Here is a 15,843-nt window from a genome sequence, read left to right as displayed (position 1 = left end):
CTTCGTCACCCTGATTACGAACACTTACGTGTGTTCGGCTGTGCGTGTTACCCTAACACATCAGCTACTCAGCCTCATAAACTTCACCATCGGTCCATCCGATGTATTTTTCTCGGGTATCCACCTGACTTTCGGGGATACCGTTGCTTCGACCCTACCACAGGCAAGGTACACATCTCCCGACATGTGACCTTTGATGAGCACGTGTTCCCGTTTACACTTCCTCATCATCCTTCCTCATACAATTTTTGGACGACACCACCCCACCTGGATTCACATTCCATTGGCCCATTAACCTGCCCACACCCAACCCGGTCACGGCCCCATACCCGTTCACATACTCGTGTCGTCCTCGTCTTGCACCACCTTTGACCAACCCCTCTACCATCATACCAGCTTCGGCCCAAGCCCAGCCCCATCCTATCCAGCCAACCGGTCCGATTACTAACCAACATCCCATGACAACTCGTTCCAAATCTCGGTCCAACCCTTCAACTATACACAACACCATCTCCCTTTCCTCGGTCCCTACTTCCTATGCCAAAGCCCTAACTGATCCAAATTGGTTGCATGCAATGCAAACCGAGTATACGGCATTATAAAATAATGAAACATGGGAGCTTGTTCCACGCCCACATGACCGTCCCGTGATTCGTTGCATGTGGTTATTTCGGCATAAATTTAAATCGGACGGATCATTGGAACGTTATAAGGCCAGGTTGGTGGTTAATGGAAATTCACAAACAGTTGGTGTCGATTGTGATGAGACATTTAGTCCCGTGGTCAAACCAGCCACTATTCGCACGGTTTGTCTCTTGCTGTGTCAAGGACTTGGCCTACTCATCAACTTGATGTAAAGAATGCTTTTTTACATGGGGAACTACATGAGACGGTTTTTATGCATCAACCACCGGGTTTTTATGATAAACGTTTTCCTAACCACGTTTGTCGGTTGAAGAAATCACTGTATGGTCTTAAACAGGCACCGAGGGTTTGGTACACCCGTTTTGCTAATTTTATTACCTCCAAGGGGTTTCGTAGCAGCACCTGTGATCAGTCTTTATTTGTTTATCAACGGGACCCGTCTAATATTGCATATTTATTATTATATGTTGATGATATAGTCCTCACAACTTCTAATGACCGTCTCTTAAACAACATTATTGGCACGCTCTCAAGGGAATTTGCCATGACTGATTTGGGTCGTCTACATCATTTCTTGGGAATAAAGGTTACTCAGCAAAAGAATGGTATTTTCTTGTCACAGACCCAATATGCCAAAGACATAATCACCCGCGCTTTCATGTCCTCGTGCAAACCTTGTTCAACACCGGTTGATCTTTCATCTAAATTAAGTGCTACAGATGAAGCTCTATTTTCGGATCCGACATTATATCGGAGTCTGGCGGGTGCACTGCAATATTTAACTTTTACTAGTCCAGATTTGTCATATGCAGTTCAACAGGTGTGTCTCTTCATGCATGAGCCTCGAGATCCTCACTTTGCCTTTATGAAGCGTATCATCTGTTATTTGCAAGGAACAATTGACTATGGTATACGGATCAAGAGATCTGATTCACATGACTTGGTTGCCTATTCTGATGCTGATTGAGGCGGTTGCCCAGACTCGAGATGCTCGACATCGGGTTATTGTGTCTTCCTTGGTGACAATCTTATATCTTGGTCTGCTAAACGTCAGCCTACTGTCTCACGATCCAGTGCGGAAGCTGAGTATAGGGGAGTTTCAAATGTGGTTGCAGAAACAACTTGGATTAGGAATCTGCTGCTCGAACTTCACACTCCTTTAACGCGCGCATTAGTAGTTTTTTGTGACAATGTTTCAGCGGTCTATATGTCCAATAATCCGGTTCAACATCAAAGGACAAAACACATAGAGATTGACATACACTTCATCAGAGAGAAGGTTCGTCTTGGGCACATTAAAGTTCTTCACGTCCCATCCTCTATGCAGTATGCGGATATATTTACCAAAGGATTATCTTGTGAACTATTCCAATCATTTCGGTCCAGCTTGAGTGTCTGTCCTCCGCCCGCTCAAACTGAGGGGGTGTCTTAGCCAGCCAATTATTATGTAAATTAGGAATAGATTATAGTTAGTTATTTAGAGATAATCATTGTATTCATTGTGTATATCCTTTCCTTATTTCTTGGTTGTATTCTTCCCTATATATAGGGTCATTGTTTATCAACAATAAGATCGATACTTTACAACCATAATCATTTTCAACTGTGTCATATTATCAACCCAACTCTACTACTTTCGGTAAATGTGACAAATGGACAAATATTATTAATTATAGTTTCATGTCAGATTGTAAAATTGTGTTTCATACTTAGTTTTATACCTATTTGGTACCCAATTACCCGTTGTCCCACATATGTCAAGTAATACTCGTTAATTTATTAAAAAAATACATTTTAAGATTCCCAAATCTCATATCCGTCCCAAGTGTTTCAGGTTTTAGATTATTTTGGTTAGATTCAGGCCTTTCTGACGTCCCTACCACCCAGCCAAAAGAAGAATTGTTTTGTGTTCATACCATACTACACAAGAAACTAAAATGTTGACATTTATATCCTCGTCATATATGCTTCGCTTAAGGGTAAAAACGTTAAGAACATTTAAGAAATAAAGATTACACTTTTGAACATCCGGATGTTCTGATTGATGTTACCAAACGCGGTCCATCATGAATAATCACATACACCTCATGTATTAAAAGTTGTAAGTCGCACTACATTTGACCATTTTAGTAAGAAAGTGACAGTTAAATAATGAAAATATTACATTCATTTAATCAACTAAAATCCAGTTATATCAATAAAAGGTGTTGATGCCACTGACATGTCAATCACACCCTGTCAAGTTATTATAGGAGGCCAAGAGTCTTAAGCTGCTGGATGTGCTCTGGTGGGAGAGGTGGTGGGGTCCACTCAGATCCGGTTGTCTCACCGTTAACATCCTCCACCACGTATTCCTGTGTTTTATATACAAAATCACAGTTTATATGTCAACAGGCTCAAATTCACAGGTTGTGTTTTCTCTCTATTAGACGGTACTTATCATCATCATCATCATCATCATCGTACTCAGTATATCCCACCAATAGCAATGCTATGGTAGGGTCTGAGGAGGGTAAGATGTAGACAGCCTTACCTCTATCCCATAGGGATAGAGAGGCTGCTTCCGGTGAGACCCCCGGCTCGATAGTAGTTTTGCATCAAGCTTTGGACATAAGGCACATAGCACTCAATCATCGGGACACCGGCTGATCGGTGCATGTGCCCTTGTCTTTCGGCTATCAACGCCACCACATGATGCCTAATTAACCTTCCGACACTTTTAACGTTATTTTCACGAGATTAGTAAAATAACGTCAAAATTAGACGGTACTTATATTATGTTATAATAGAGGGTCTAGAGTGTATTTATGTTTTCTATTCATATCACTTGTACAGTTGTACATCATATCATTAAGACACAATATACAAATACATTACCAAGATTAACTCTCTCTAAGTTTCAAATTAATCTTAGTTTATCTTTGTATTTATAAAAATAATAATAATTAAAAAAAAGCAAAAATAGAGTACAAGTGAAAGTGACCATTGCATTGAGTGAAAGATGGAGTAAAAGATGCTAATGTGGTGTTGAGTGGCTGAAAGATGCTACAAAGTGAAAGGGTCCCATTGCGCATGATCTAACAGGTCAAACGAACAACTTCTGGTAGTAAGATTATACACAACGGCCATCCTTCACATCGCAACATCTTTTGTCAGCTCAACGCCAGTGTCGCCACATCAATATCTTCATTCCATCTTTCACCCTTGCAATTGTCACCATTCACTTTCACTTTGCTTTTTCTTAAATACAGAAATACTAATTACCTTTAAATATAAAAAATAAATACAATGATAATAAACATATACTTATTACATTAAACATTAAACAAAAACAATAAAAAAATAAAAAAAATAGTAGGCTTGTTTAAGCTCGTGAGCCAACTTGAGCTTGATCGAGTTCGTTTATTAAACAAGCTTGTTTTTAGGTTCGAGTTTGGGCTCGAGCTCAACTAACTCGAGCTTTTAGCGAGCTGATCTCTTGTAGCTCACAAGTGGCTTGGCTCGTTTTGACCTATTACCCAACCCACCCATTTCTATGTCGAGAATATATGCAACAGAAAGATTGATATGACTTACTTTGGTTAGCATTCTTTTAGCTAATATGTGATAATGGCGCTGCCAAATCCTTTGGCCAACCATGGTGGCCACAAGCACGCTGTAGAATATGCCTATGACAGTAAACAGTCCAAGCACCACTAAAACCATTATAACTATTAATGGTAAGCCAGCTTCACCTGCACCACCTAGGCAACCGCACTCGCCGGTTGCACTCGCACAGCTTTCAAAACAAGTGGTGCAGTCGGTCCACACACAAAGAGTACCAGGCAAATGACAGTCTGCACAAACACTGCAACAAACATATGTTTTAACCCCAAAACATCATACTAAACATTTGGACCCGTTATACAATTTGAGTCGACCCAAATGAATCTTTTTTTCGCAAATCAACTTATTTTCAAATAATAGGTCATGATCACGCTTATTCAAAACAACTAGAAGGTGAAGGGCTAAAGAAGAAGTGGTACAAAAGCGCAAAATTATTGATAATGATATAATGATATTTTTAAGCATTCACATTGGAGCCTCTATATCCATGTTTTCTATATAATATAAAGAAAAGGTAAAGAAAACAACTAAAACACCACTACATTAGATACTCTATAATAGAGAACAAGTTATAGAAAACTAAAGTACTTCTGTATATTTGTAGGATCATAGTCAACTCTATATATTTTATTGTGAGTGTATAAAAATAAGAAAATTTAATAAAATAAGGGTTTGTGAGAGACGAGGGTTGGATGTGAGAGGGTTTTGAAAAGTAAACAAAATTTAAAGAAAAGTGTGTTCTTATATAACCAATAATAATATGTAATAATAAAATTTTACCCGGGTTGACAGCAACAAAGACACAATTCCCGACAAGGCTGAGCAAGATCGTTACGGACTCGTCGGTCATAACAAGTTATAAAGCATCCCGATAGACCGAGTAGTGCAAAAAACAATAGTGCACCTGCAGACAAATGGTAATAATATGTGATTAAATTAAATGAGTTATATCATGCAGGAGAAAGGGACCAACAAGATAAATATAATTTAATTGAATTTGTTATATCAAATTGAGGCTTAAGGGGGCGTTTAGATTGCTTATTTTCACCAACTTATAACTTTTTGAAAAGTTAATAAGTTGTTTGGAATTGCTTATGTTGTGAGAGGGGAGTTAATAAGTCACAATGTTCTGACTTATTAACTTATATGACAAAAAGCTATAAGAGGTAAAAATCTAAAATAAGGAATCCCAAAACACCCCCTAACTATTAATCTTAAATCTAGCACAACCACATAACTTGCCATCAAAAAGCATGTGATGCGTGGATTTTACATCTCTTGGAATACTGAAATCTATGCAGCATATGGATCTTTAAATGATATAGAAAAAAGACTTTAAAAATAAACATCAGTTATATCTTACAAAAAACAAACAATTATAGAAGAGAAACACACAAATATATGCATGTATATATATATATATATAACTTTAAATGATGCGAGAACAGGTCTAGAACATTCACATCATAAATGAATGGTTTAGATTGATTATTGCAGTATTTGTGGTTCTCACGAGCTTCCTTCTAGACCTGCTCAGATTTTGTTGTCCTATATGATATGATATTTGAAATCATGAAGATAATCAATGACTGAAGCTTGTTAGCATGATAATCATGGAACCAAAAGACTCATGAAACTTCCCATTTAGTCTTTATTAAGGACCCCAATCAAACTGCATAAATATCAATCTACTTGAGTGCAGGCTTAAGCAAATTTAGAGTTATTATTATCCTCTCATACATTTTTAACTCACATATTTCTTCCTTAAAACAAACTTCAAGTTCTAAATATAAGTTTTGGAAAGAAGCAAGAAATAATCAAGAAGAAAATACCAGCATAGTGGACCTAAGACTACCTACTATTTGGAGTCATATTAAGCTTACCGCATAAGTAGTAGAAACTGGCTTCACTATCAAAACCCCAAGCAAGACGAAGCCAAAACTTCTGATATCCATCAATTAGATACACCAAATATGCCAATGAAGAAATCACCTGTAGAAACAAACAATACGGTTATTATTTGTTTACATAATTTTCATATGAGAAAACAGTATAAAAATATAGACCACGTGACGTACAAGCTGTACAGATAGAAAGATAAACAATATATCTCGGGTCACAAAGAAACGAAACTTCATGGTTCTCCACTTCCTATCAGCAAGAACATGAACCCTCAAATGATACGGAGCCTTGCATGTTGTGCAATGAGCAAATGCAAACCCTTCCTGCAAAAACCTCATTAAATAAAATCACAATTTCTTACTTGATCAACACAGTCGTAAAATTACATAACAAGACATCAACAAAGAAGCAAAGTTTACCTTCACGGACCGCCAATGATCAAGGCACTCACGGTGAACATACTTTGATGTCCCTCTGCACTTGCAGGGTGCAATAAAATCTCTACCTGTCGCAAATAAACAAAAGATATTTTTACTGAAAGCATATGCCTATTTCCAATGTATCATTGAACAGCACAAATATAATTTAATTAAATGTGCTATAACAATTACTGTTTACATAAAGTTCAGGCACCTTAACCAAACTGCTTATATTCACTGCAAACTTGCTAATCTAAATCTTAATCTTTTTATCTGGTCATTGACTCATTGTTCCACAAACACTAGACAATGGCAGTTTGCTTCTTTCTAATTATTTACAATTGAAGTTGCTTAAATTATACGAATCCACAAATAACCCTAGTATTATAATTGGGGCGATCAATGGGTCAAGACACATAATTGATCAAAAACTAATAAGTTGAATAATTTAAATAACCTTACAAATACCATAATCCCAATTTTTATGCATAGCATCATAACACTGAAACGAAAAACAGGAATCGCCTTAATAAACTGAAAACATATGATTATCACCTATGTATTATTAAGCAGCACAAACGTGATCAAAATGAATGTAGTTATAACAGTTACTGTTTGCATAAACCTAAATCAAATTGCTAAAATTTACCGCAAGCTTGTAAATCTTAATCTGGTTAAAATGTTGCACGATTAACCTTACAAATACCATATTATTCTAAATATTTTATGCAAACCCTAGCATCATAAAATTGAGACGAAAATCAGTAAATCACGTGACTAATCCAGTATAATATCAGCAAATTAAACCTAAGATAAAGATGAGAGTTATCAAAACAAGCAAAAACCTAGAAATGAATTAGTACGAGTAAGAAATAGTACCATCGGTTTCGAGACAAATTCGGCACTGAATCTCTTCTCCAGGACCGGCTTCTAAGTCGATGATGTTGCTGCTGCCTGGTTCAATGTTGAGCGATGGTGCAACCAGAGGCGATGGATCAGCGCGATCACCCATAGATTATTAATATCAATTTAAAGAACTATTAATATTAATATTAATATTGTGATTGGATTTTGTTACAGAGTGGTTGTGTGCATCGGTTTCAACATTGCATTCAATTCAATTGAGATTTTGGGAATTATGAATGAATTGATCGTACAACAAGCAAAGCAAGCACTCTTGTTGTATCACACCAAAAGCTATACCAATAATACTAATAATAATAATAATAGGGATTATTCTTATTGTGTTTGGTTTCGTCAACTGTTGCACGGACACGAGTTTGGCATTTGGTCAATGGTACCTGGATTAGACCACGCGTAACGGTAACTAAGCTTAATCAGACGTTTTCTGATACGTGATACCGTAGTTAATAACGGCTAAATCTGGAAAAAAATAGTATCGTTTTAAAATGCTCCGTAACCTCATTTCAATAATTACACGGTTATTACTTTTGTAATTTTTTAATATAAATGTAAATTAAAAATAAAAATAATTGATTGAACAACCCCCACCCCCACCCCCACCCCCACCCCCACACCCCTCTTAGTTGTGCTACTTGTGTAACAACGAACCCATTCAAAACTAAAATTAAGGGACATAGCTGCATTCACCTTATTTTGGAGCTAGTTTTTCTCCAAACACGTAACCACTACACTATGTGTGGTCTTAGTGATTAAAGTGGGCTTTTTGAAGGTTAAATGAAAATTGATATGGTTGATTTTTAGGTGTATAGATATTTGTTTTTGAAACAAAACGGGTAAATGAGTTATTTTGTCGGTTCATGGGTCGAATGGGCTTTTAAAATTGAATGCATGCATAGTAACAATTAATAACTTAATGTCCTTTAATGCTTACTTGAATGAAAGAGAAAATCTAACACAAAAATTCAAGTTAAATTTAAGCTAAGATTAAATTTTACATCGTTAAGGCCATGGGGTATACTCTAACTCTTACATGGGTTAACATGACATGGCATTTTAAAGATGAATTAAACCACTCCCCACTTGTGTTAAGTGTGTTAAAATGACCCATGGATTATACTTCTAACGGGTTAAAATGAGCAATATGCATTAAATATGTATTAATTACTAATTATTTTGTTATTATTTATTTTGGTAATTAAACTAAATGTTTGATTTTGAATTAAATATTAATATGAGAGAGATGGAGTTAAATGAGTTAAATCATTTCCTTTGGATGACATGGAGTGAAAGAGAAAAAATGAGTGACGTGGAGCTTGTGTGAAGTTAGAATGGGTTAGAGTATACCTCATGGTCTAAGACTTGAAAAATAGTGTCCTTGTTTATAGCTTTACACTGATAAGTCATTATGCAAGAGACTAGTTCTTATGAAAATCATTTAACATTTTGATTTTTATATATAAGAGAGAGCTGAGGTAATATTTCTTACAAGTTACCTTTCATTATGCCTCTCGAGGATACTTCATAAACTTCTCTAACAACATCTTGCATGTGGCCCCCTTTCAAGCATTGTTGTTGCATTTGAGATTCGAGTCTACGTTCGTTAATTCCATTCCAGATATATATCGTTGTTACTCTATTCATTTAAGTCTTAACTTATCATGAATGTACACTATATAATTTTTGTTTTAATTGATCCTAACCTGCCCCTATGCAAACCATGCCATGTTTACCAAAACCGACTCGACCGGGGTTATTATATTAATAAATTCATAAATTATTCATTTAAAGAGCATGGATGGTTGGGTTGCTTTTCGAAGAATATGTTTGTAGGCTAGATGATGAAATGCACGGTCGAAAAGTTCTCTTGGTAGTGGATAATTGTCCAGGCCATTCAAATAATATTCAATGGTTCCAAAACATTGAATTGTATTTTCTCAGTGGCGGGTCTAGAAATTTTTTTCAGGTGGTGTGCAACTTTTAGATGATTTAATTTCATGAAATCGGATACAAATATTTCGTGTCGGTTCATTACATAATAAAAATACGATAAAATAATAAAAAAGATACCGTCCTTCGAAATTATATATAAATACAATAGTCTATACGAATTTTAAAAAAAATACTTATAGTTGTTCCTTACGAGTCTTCATCTTTTTAAATCGTTACATAATATAATACAATCGTTCGACCGGATGACCAGATTACAGGAGAAAGGAGTGTGGCGCCTACGTGATCATGGTGGAGAGTGGCAGAGAGCAGCGTTTGTAATTGTATATTTGTATTAAAGTTTTGGTTTATGAAACCGTAAAAACCTGCATAGAAATAAAAAAAATGTATTAATTTGTTGTACTATTATGCTAATCTAGTGATAGTTAGGGGGTGTTTGGGATTGCTTATTTTCATCAACTTATAACTTATAAACTTTTTGAAAAGTAATAAGGTGTTTGGGATTGCTTATATTGTGAAATGAAAAGTTACATAAGTTACAATGTTGTAAGTTATTAACTTAGGGTGTGTTTGGTATTCCTTATTTAAGTTAAAAAGGACTTATTGTGGTAAGTAGAAAAGAACTTATGAATTTATAATAAGGAGTTTCCAAAAAAGTGTTTAGATTAATAAAAGTCAATAAATTCTTTTTTAAAAAGTGTTTATTTAACTTATTGATGAAAAATGACCAAAAATGATAATTTTATATAAGTGAATAAGTTGTTTTTAAAAAGTGTTTGGGTGGAATGGGTATTCTAAACATATAAGGAGATAAATTATCATATCCCAACTTAGTTAAAACTCATTTTTTAGCCTTATGAATAAGAAGAAAGTAAAAAGAACTTATTAATTCCCAAACACTATGGTGCTGTTTGTTTTTGCAGACATAAACTGTCTGCAAGCTGATTTCATCTGTTTTCATGTCTGCAACTGAAGATGTGGTCTGAAGATCTGCAAGCTGAAAATATAAGACTGTTTGTTTTTATAAGCTGATACTGTCTGCATAACTGTCAAACTTATCTCACAAGATAGAAGTCATTTATTTAAGTTACATCTAGTTTTTAGTCTTTGCTTGCCATGCCGATTTGGTTTTGGTGGGTGGTGGAAGGTGGTGGTGGTGGATGGTGGTAGTGGCGGCGGACGGTGGGTAGTGGCGGTGGATGGTGGTGGTGGACAATGGGTGGTGGTGATGGATGGTTTTGGTTGGTGGTGGACGGTGGTGGTGATGGATGGTGGTGGTGGTGGGTGATGGATGGTGGTGGTGGCGGTGATGGATGGTGGTGGTGGTGATGGATGGTGGTGGTGATGGATGGTGGGTGGTGGACGGTGGTGGTGATGGATGGTGGTGGTGGTGGCGGACGGTGGTGGTGATGGATGGTGGGTGGTGGACGGTGGTGGTGATGGATGGTGGGTGGTGGACGGTGGTGGTGGCGGTGATGGATGGTGGTGGTGGTGGGTGATGGATGGTGGTGGTGGCGGTGATGGATGGTGGTGGTGGTGGCGGACGGTGGTGGTGATGGATGGTGGGTGGTGGACGGTGGTGGTGATGGATGGTGGGTGGTGGACGGTGGTGGTGGCGGTGGATGGTGGTGGACGGTGGCGGCGGGGTACGGGGGTGGTGGTGGCGGCGTACGGTGGGTGGTGGTGTTGGCGGACGGTGGTAGGAGCAGTGGATGAGAGGGTGGCTGCAAAGGGAGAAGAGTAGGGTTTTTTTGTGAAGATGTTTTAAGCAAGATTTCCTTGCTTTTCTTTTAAGATGAAAGAAGATAACTTCAGATCTGTTTTAAGAAAAAAAACAAACAGTCTTCAAGGGTAATGTCTGCGCGCCTGCAGACATTAGCTCCCTTGAAGATGTTTGAAGAAAAAACAAACACCCCCTATATAAACATAAAAATGACCTATTTATCCTATATAAATCATAAGGAACGAAAAATAAGGAATCCCAAACACATCCTCAGTGCTTGCCCCAATGGCCAGGAAGAGGATAGAAGACCTGGGTGTCCCAGGTTCGATTCTTGATTCCGACCCGGTTTTACCGACTGTCGAGGCTGTGGTGATGAAATCCGTCCAGCATGGGCCCACCTGGTATCTCGCCATGAAAGCAACTCATTCCTTGATCTCCATTTCCAGGGAGTGCGGTGGAGGTGCAATCACGGAGGATGTTCAGCACTTCATTTGGGACCACTGTATCACCAAAACAGTCAGTGACCTTCTTATTACTTTTTGTTTCAGTTTTATATATTATATATACAACATTGATAAATTGTGTGTCTTGAGCCATTGATCGCCCCAATTATAATACTAGTGTTATTTGTGGATTCGTATATATTAAGATAACAGAATAAGAATAAACCACAAATCAGCGACCTCGCATTTCTTTTATTTATAATATCATATATGAATCTGGTAAAGAAATTGGATTTCTTGCATATTACATAAGAAAACTGTATTATCAAACACAACAGTGAAATATCAAACAAACGAACAATGTGATGATATGCAACAAATAGTCAACCACCACAGTTAAGTATTGACCAAGTTAAAGATCTTTATTGAAATTGTATTTAATTTCAATTTTTTCATGTGTTGTTGTAATGGAGAATTTCACATTGTAGCGCTTTCCTGGTTCCAAATTGCATTGGTCAGCTTCGGGTTGTTTTTTTAACGATAAATATATATAAAAAAAAAATTAAATCATTAGATAAAATTTAAGAGAAAATGAAAGATAAATAAACTTAACGACAATTGTGAAATTCATCTTTGCTTTATAAGTCGTTAATTTATCTATCTTTTGCTCTTTTCTTAATTTCGTTTTTAATAAAATTTAGCCTTTTCTCGTTTTTGTTGTTAAAGAACAACCCGATGTTTAAACCTATACGGTACTACAACTTGCAGTTCTCCGTTATAACAAGCATAATTTTGAAATTAAAAACAATTTTGATTAAGATGTTTAAGTTGTTTAATACTTTTATATGGTGGTTGGCTGATTGTTGCTTATCACATAGTGTTTTTCATTCTTGTGTTTGATGACATAGTTTTCTTAATTCACTGTTCTAAACCTGGATGGTACTACTGTGCAGTTTTTACATTACAACAGCCGTAGCACGGGTTGATTCCAATTTCACTATTGACTGTATGAAGAATTTGTTGATGATTAGCAGCACACTCTTTGAATGACCAACTACCTTCAAGTATGATTTAGTAACTCTTTGTTTCTGTTTTAATGTCACTTTGCAGGATGGAAAAGGCCACACACCTTACATACAATCTTTCTTAAAAAAAGTTATACTTGAAGTTGAATCTGCAGCTGGTGTTGTCATTGATGAACTTTATGAACAACTATCACTTTACATGACGTCATCGAAGGTATACACACTGCCCTTTTCTTTCATTTATTCTGTTATATTAGAAAAAATATAAAGAAAAGGTTCATGCATATATGCTTTGTACTATGTATAAAAGAGAGATGATTTAGCAAAGGGAGCCTCAAGGGTAATTAGGGAAATTTCATTTCTTTATCCAACAGGTTAGTGTATGTCAACAATGAAACATTAATTCATTGTTTTAGGATTTTATTTTCAATCTTTCATTTTCATTTTGGTTTTTGTGAAGATAATGTTGAAGATCGAGTCTCCCAAAGTCCAAGGAAAGTCGTTGTACCTCTTAATTGTTCACTCAACATGCTTGAAGGAGATACCGGGTGCGTATTGTTATTAGTGATACTACGTTTTATTCATTAAAACTAATTGGGTTCTATCAGTGAACTTGATTTGATAATCTTCAATAGAGACAAAGACAATGAGTGATTCTATTTTTGTTGGTTTCTAAATTATATATGCATTATGTGTATTGCAATTTGCATTTGTAACAATTAAAATATTTAACGGTGGTATGTTCTGAATTTGTGATCAGGTGTTCCATATGGCCCTCAAGCCTGTTCTTATCAGAGTTCATCCTTTCGTGTCCTGAACTATTCTCAATGAAGTCATGTTTTGAGGTAAATATACATCTCTAAGTGCAATAACAGTTGTAATTAATGAAAGTTGTTTTTTTCCTCACTTGATAGCTCACATGCCAAGCTGGGATCTTATGTGCTGTAATACATGTACTGAGTTGAACTTAATATGAGCATATTTATCCAACCAGGAACTAAAGGGATATTGCACATAGTTGTGACTACACAATTTTAGGAATTGCAACAAATGTATAAAGTTTTTTTTGTCTGGATATGGCTAGCAAAATAATTCAGAAAAACTTAAAAACATATAGCATGTGGGCATTTATGTCTTAATAGTTAATATCATGCAAGAACTCTTGACTTCATGGAAGTAATTGTGCAGGACAACCATGTTTCAAGTATTCTTGCAAGTAGTAATGGAAGATGAAATGTGTGAATTAGGAAAAACAATCTTAGGTTGTTGCATGTTTTATGTTTTCTAAATAGTGGAATTTTACTGAGTACGTTTGTTTGTTTAAATATCTATTTGAGGCTACTGGCTACTCTACATTAATGATTAAAAAAAATGCTACCTACAGTGATTTTTTTCTTTCTGTGTATGTCTTGATCCATGAGAGCAGCTTGGTTCCGGTGTTGGTTTGGTTGGCATATGCTTGGCACATGTGAAACCTTCAAAGGCAAGTCTCTCTCTCTCTCTCTCAAATCATCGTCATCTTTTATCCTGTTAAATGTTTGTCGTGTTTGCTTGTGGTTTCTACTTTCTAGTTCTTGATATCTCATTACAATCTTGGTATAAAGATATAAAGAATATGTTTACATTATGACTTTTTATGCTACTAGTTAAACTAATTCATGCAATGCAGGTGATTTTAAGTGACGGTGACCTATCAACTTTAGCCAATTTGAAACTTAACTTGGAGCTAAATCACATGAATACTAAATTTGGTTCAAGTGAAAGCATTCTCGAGGATCCATGCAAGGTGAGTTGCATCAGAAACATCTTTTTTTTTATTATTGTTGCACCACACTGCCACAACTCAATCATTGTAGTACGAATAAATGAAAATTAAAAGTTCAATAAAGTAACATCCACACATGGATTATCAATATATGTAACCAACTAGAAAACGTGATATATCATGCATGCTTATATCTTGTAGAAAACATGTCATGTGCGCCCGTGTGTTTCTGACCATGCTGTTGACTACAGATCAAATGCTTACATCTGCCTTGGGAATCTGCAGTTGAGAGTGATCTTCAAGACCTGATGCCAGATATAGTGTAAGCACTTCATATATGTAAAAAGTTAGTGTGTCAAATATAACTACAAGAATGATTTTATATCAATAATTATCTAACGTTTCGAATAAAATGATTTACGAGGTCTTTGTGCATTATAAATACATTATACACTTCAGATGACCTACTCATTTTGGCCAATTTCGTTAATAATATTCATGCAGGCTGGGTGCTGACGTCATCTATGATCCACAATGCATTCCACACCTAGTTAATGTTATCACCACTCTTTTGACCACAAAAAAGTCAAACTCCCTACATAAAGAGAGATCGCAGGTGTCAATAGTGCCCGATGATCTATCAAACGGTTATGAAGAGTTTGTTCTTGCATCAAAGAGGCAACCCGTTGCATATATTGCTTCAGTGGTTAGGAATATCAACACTTACAATTATTTTCATAAGGTAGCACAAGAAGCAAACCTCAGAGTTGTGGACATCACCGAAAATGTCAAAATATTTTATTTTCTTCAGTACATGTTATCTTATCAAAGATCCTCTGTAAGACTACTTGGGATTTATCAGGCATATCATTAGACCAATTATATCTGACTATTTGTATTTGGATGATCTAAATCTGAATTTTGTAAACTTACAAAAGTAATGTAATTTTTTAAAATATGTTTTTCAGTTTGGTAACATTTTGCCAAGTTTTGGTTAATTAATTGAATGATGGTTAAAACACTTGGCACTTATAGCTACATAAAAGCCAGGCCCCTGTCTAGCTGTTAGGGCCCCCCATGTTTCACTGATTTGGTTACACAAGAAAACTGTTTTTTTCCTAAAACTATTAATGTTCTTTATATTGGTTAAGAAAAATGCACGCAAGGCTATGTCCTACATGACTAAGACGAACGGTTATATCAAGCCATTGGTGTGCATGTTCCGATTTTGAAACAACAAACCAAACCAGCTGGGCTGGAGGGTTGGCCGGACCATCGTTTATAGTAGTTTGATGGTTTAACAATTGCGATTTGAACTGAATTTCTTTTTCTCAAAGTCATTAGTTTGTACAAAAACTTTGAAAGTGTTGGAAGATTCATATACTACATATACATAAATACATCTCTCCAAAATCAGAAAAATATCAATAATAAAGGTTTTACT

General features: G+C 36.1%; 2 protein-coding genes across 2 annotated transcripts; one reads left to right on the top strand and one right to left on the bottom strand.

Annotated features, from left to right (window-relative positions):
* Positions 1-2,709: 2,709 nt before the first annotated feature.
* On the bottom strand, positions 2,710-7,755 carry LOC143570405 (uncharacterized). The gene is made up of 7 exons (XM_077056059.1): positions 7,452-7,755; positions 6,573-6,658; positions 6,330-6,476; positions 6,135-6,243; positions 5,032-5,155; positions 4,222-4,492; positions 2,710-2,999 (listed from the first exon to the last, which is right to left on the bottom strand). Exons 1-7 carry the CDS (start codon positions 7,582-7,584, stop codon positions 2,892-2,894), a joined length of 978 nt encoding a protein of 325 aa, XP_076912174.1. The 5' UTR covers positions 7,585-7,755; the 3' UTR covers positions 2,710-2,891.
* A 3,696-nt stretch (positions 7,756-11,451) lies between these two features.
* On the top strand, positions 11,452-15,297 carry LOC143570414 (uncharacterized). The gene is made up of 9 exons (XM_077056073.1): positions 11,452-11,682; positions 12,720-12,848; positions 12,945-13,008; positions 13,095-13,182; positions 13,395-13,479; positions 14,058-14,117; positions 14,304-14,420; positions 14,651-14,721; positions 14,904-15,297. The coding sequence occupies exons 1-9, from the start codon at positions 11,452-11,454 to the stop codon at positions 15,271-15,273; spliced, it is 1,215 nt and encodes a 404-aa protein (XP_076912188.1). The 3' UTR covers positions 15,274-15,297.
* Positions 15,298-15,843: the final 546 nt, after the last annotated feature.

The sequence above is a fragment of the Bidens hawaiensis genome, unplaced genomic scaffold (assembly GCF_021521415.1).
Source record: "Bidens hawaiensis isolate Kalapana, Puna unplaced genomic scaffold, B.hawaiensis_p1.1 tig00024980_1, whole genome shotgun sequence".
Taxonomy (NCBI): domain Eukaryota; kingdom Viridiplantae; phylum Streptophyta; class Magnoliopsida; order Asterales; family Asteraceae; genus Bidens; species Bidens hawaiensis.
Note: the sequence above shows the minus strand (reverse complement) of the source record. Positions and strands in the feature narration are given on the sequence as shown.

What these genes read in the sequence shown, in the direction of transcription:
- LOC143570405 (XM_077056059.1), bottom strand. Translation starts at nt 7,584, where the DNA reads ATGGGTGATCGCGCTGATCCATCGCCTCTGGTTGCACCATCGCTCAAC. An exon ending in AATTTGTCTCGAAACCGATG is followed by an intron (nt 6,659 to 7,451) that starts GTACTATTTCTT and finishes TATTTGCGACAG; the next exon opens with GTAGAGATTTTATTGCACCC. An exon ending in CTTTGTTGCTGTCAACCCGG is followed by an intron (nt 4,493 to 5,031) that starts GTAAAATTTTAT and finishes TGTTTGTTGCAG; the next exon opens with TGTTTGTGCAGACTGTCATT.
- LOC143570414 (XM_077056073.1), top strand. Translation starts at nt 11,452, where the DNA reads ATGGCCAGGAAGAGGATAGAAGACCTGGGTGTCCCAGGTTCGATTCTT. An exon ending in CAATGAAGTCATGTTTTGAG is followed by an intron (nt 13,480 to 14,057) that starts GTAAATATACAT and finishes GATCCATGAGAG; the next exon opens with CAGCTTGGTTCCGGTGTTGG. An exon ending in TTCTCGAGGATCCATGCAAG is followed by an intron (nt 14,421 to 14,650) that starts GTGAGTTGCATC and finishes TGTTGACTACAG; the next exon opens with ATCAAATGCTTACATCTGCC.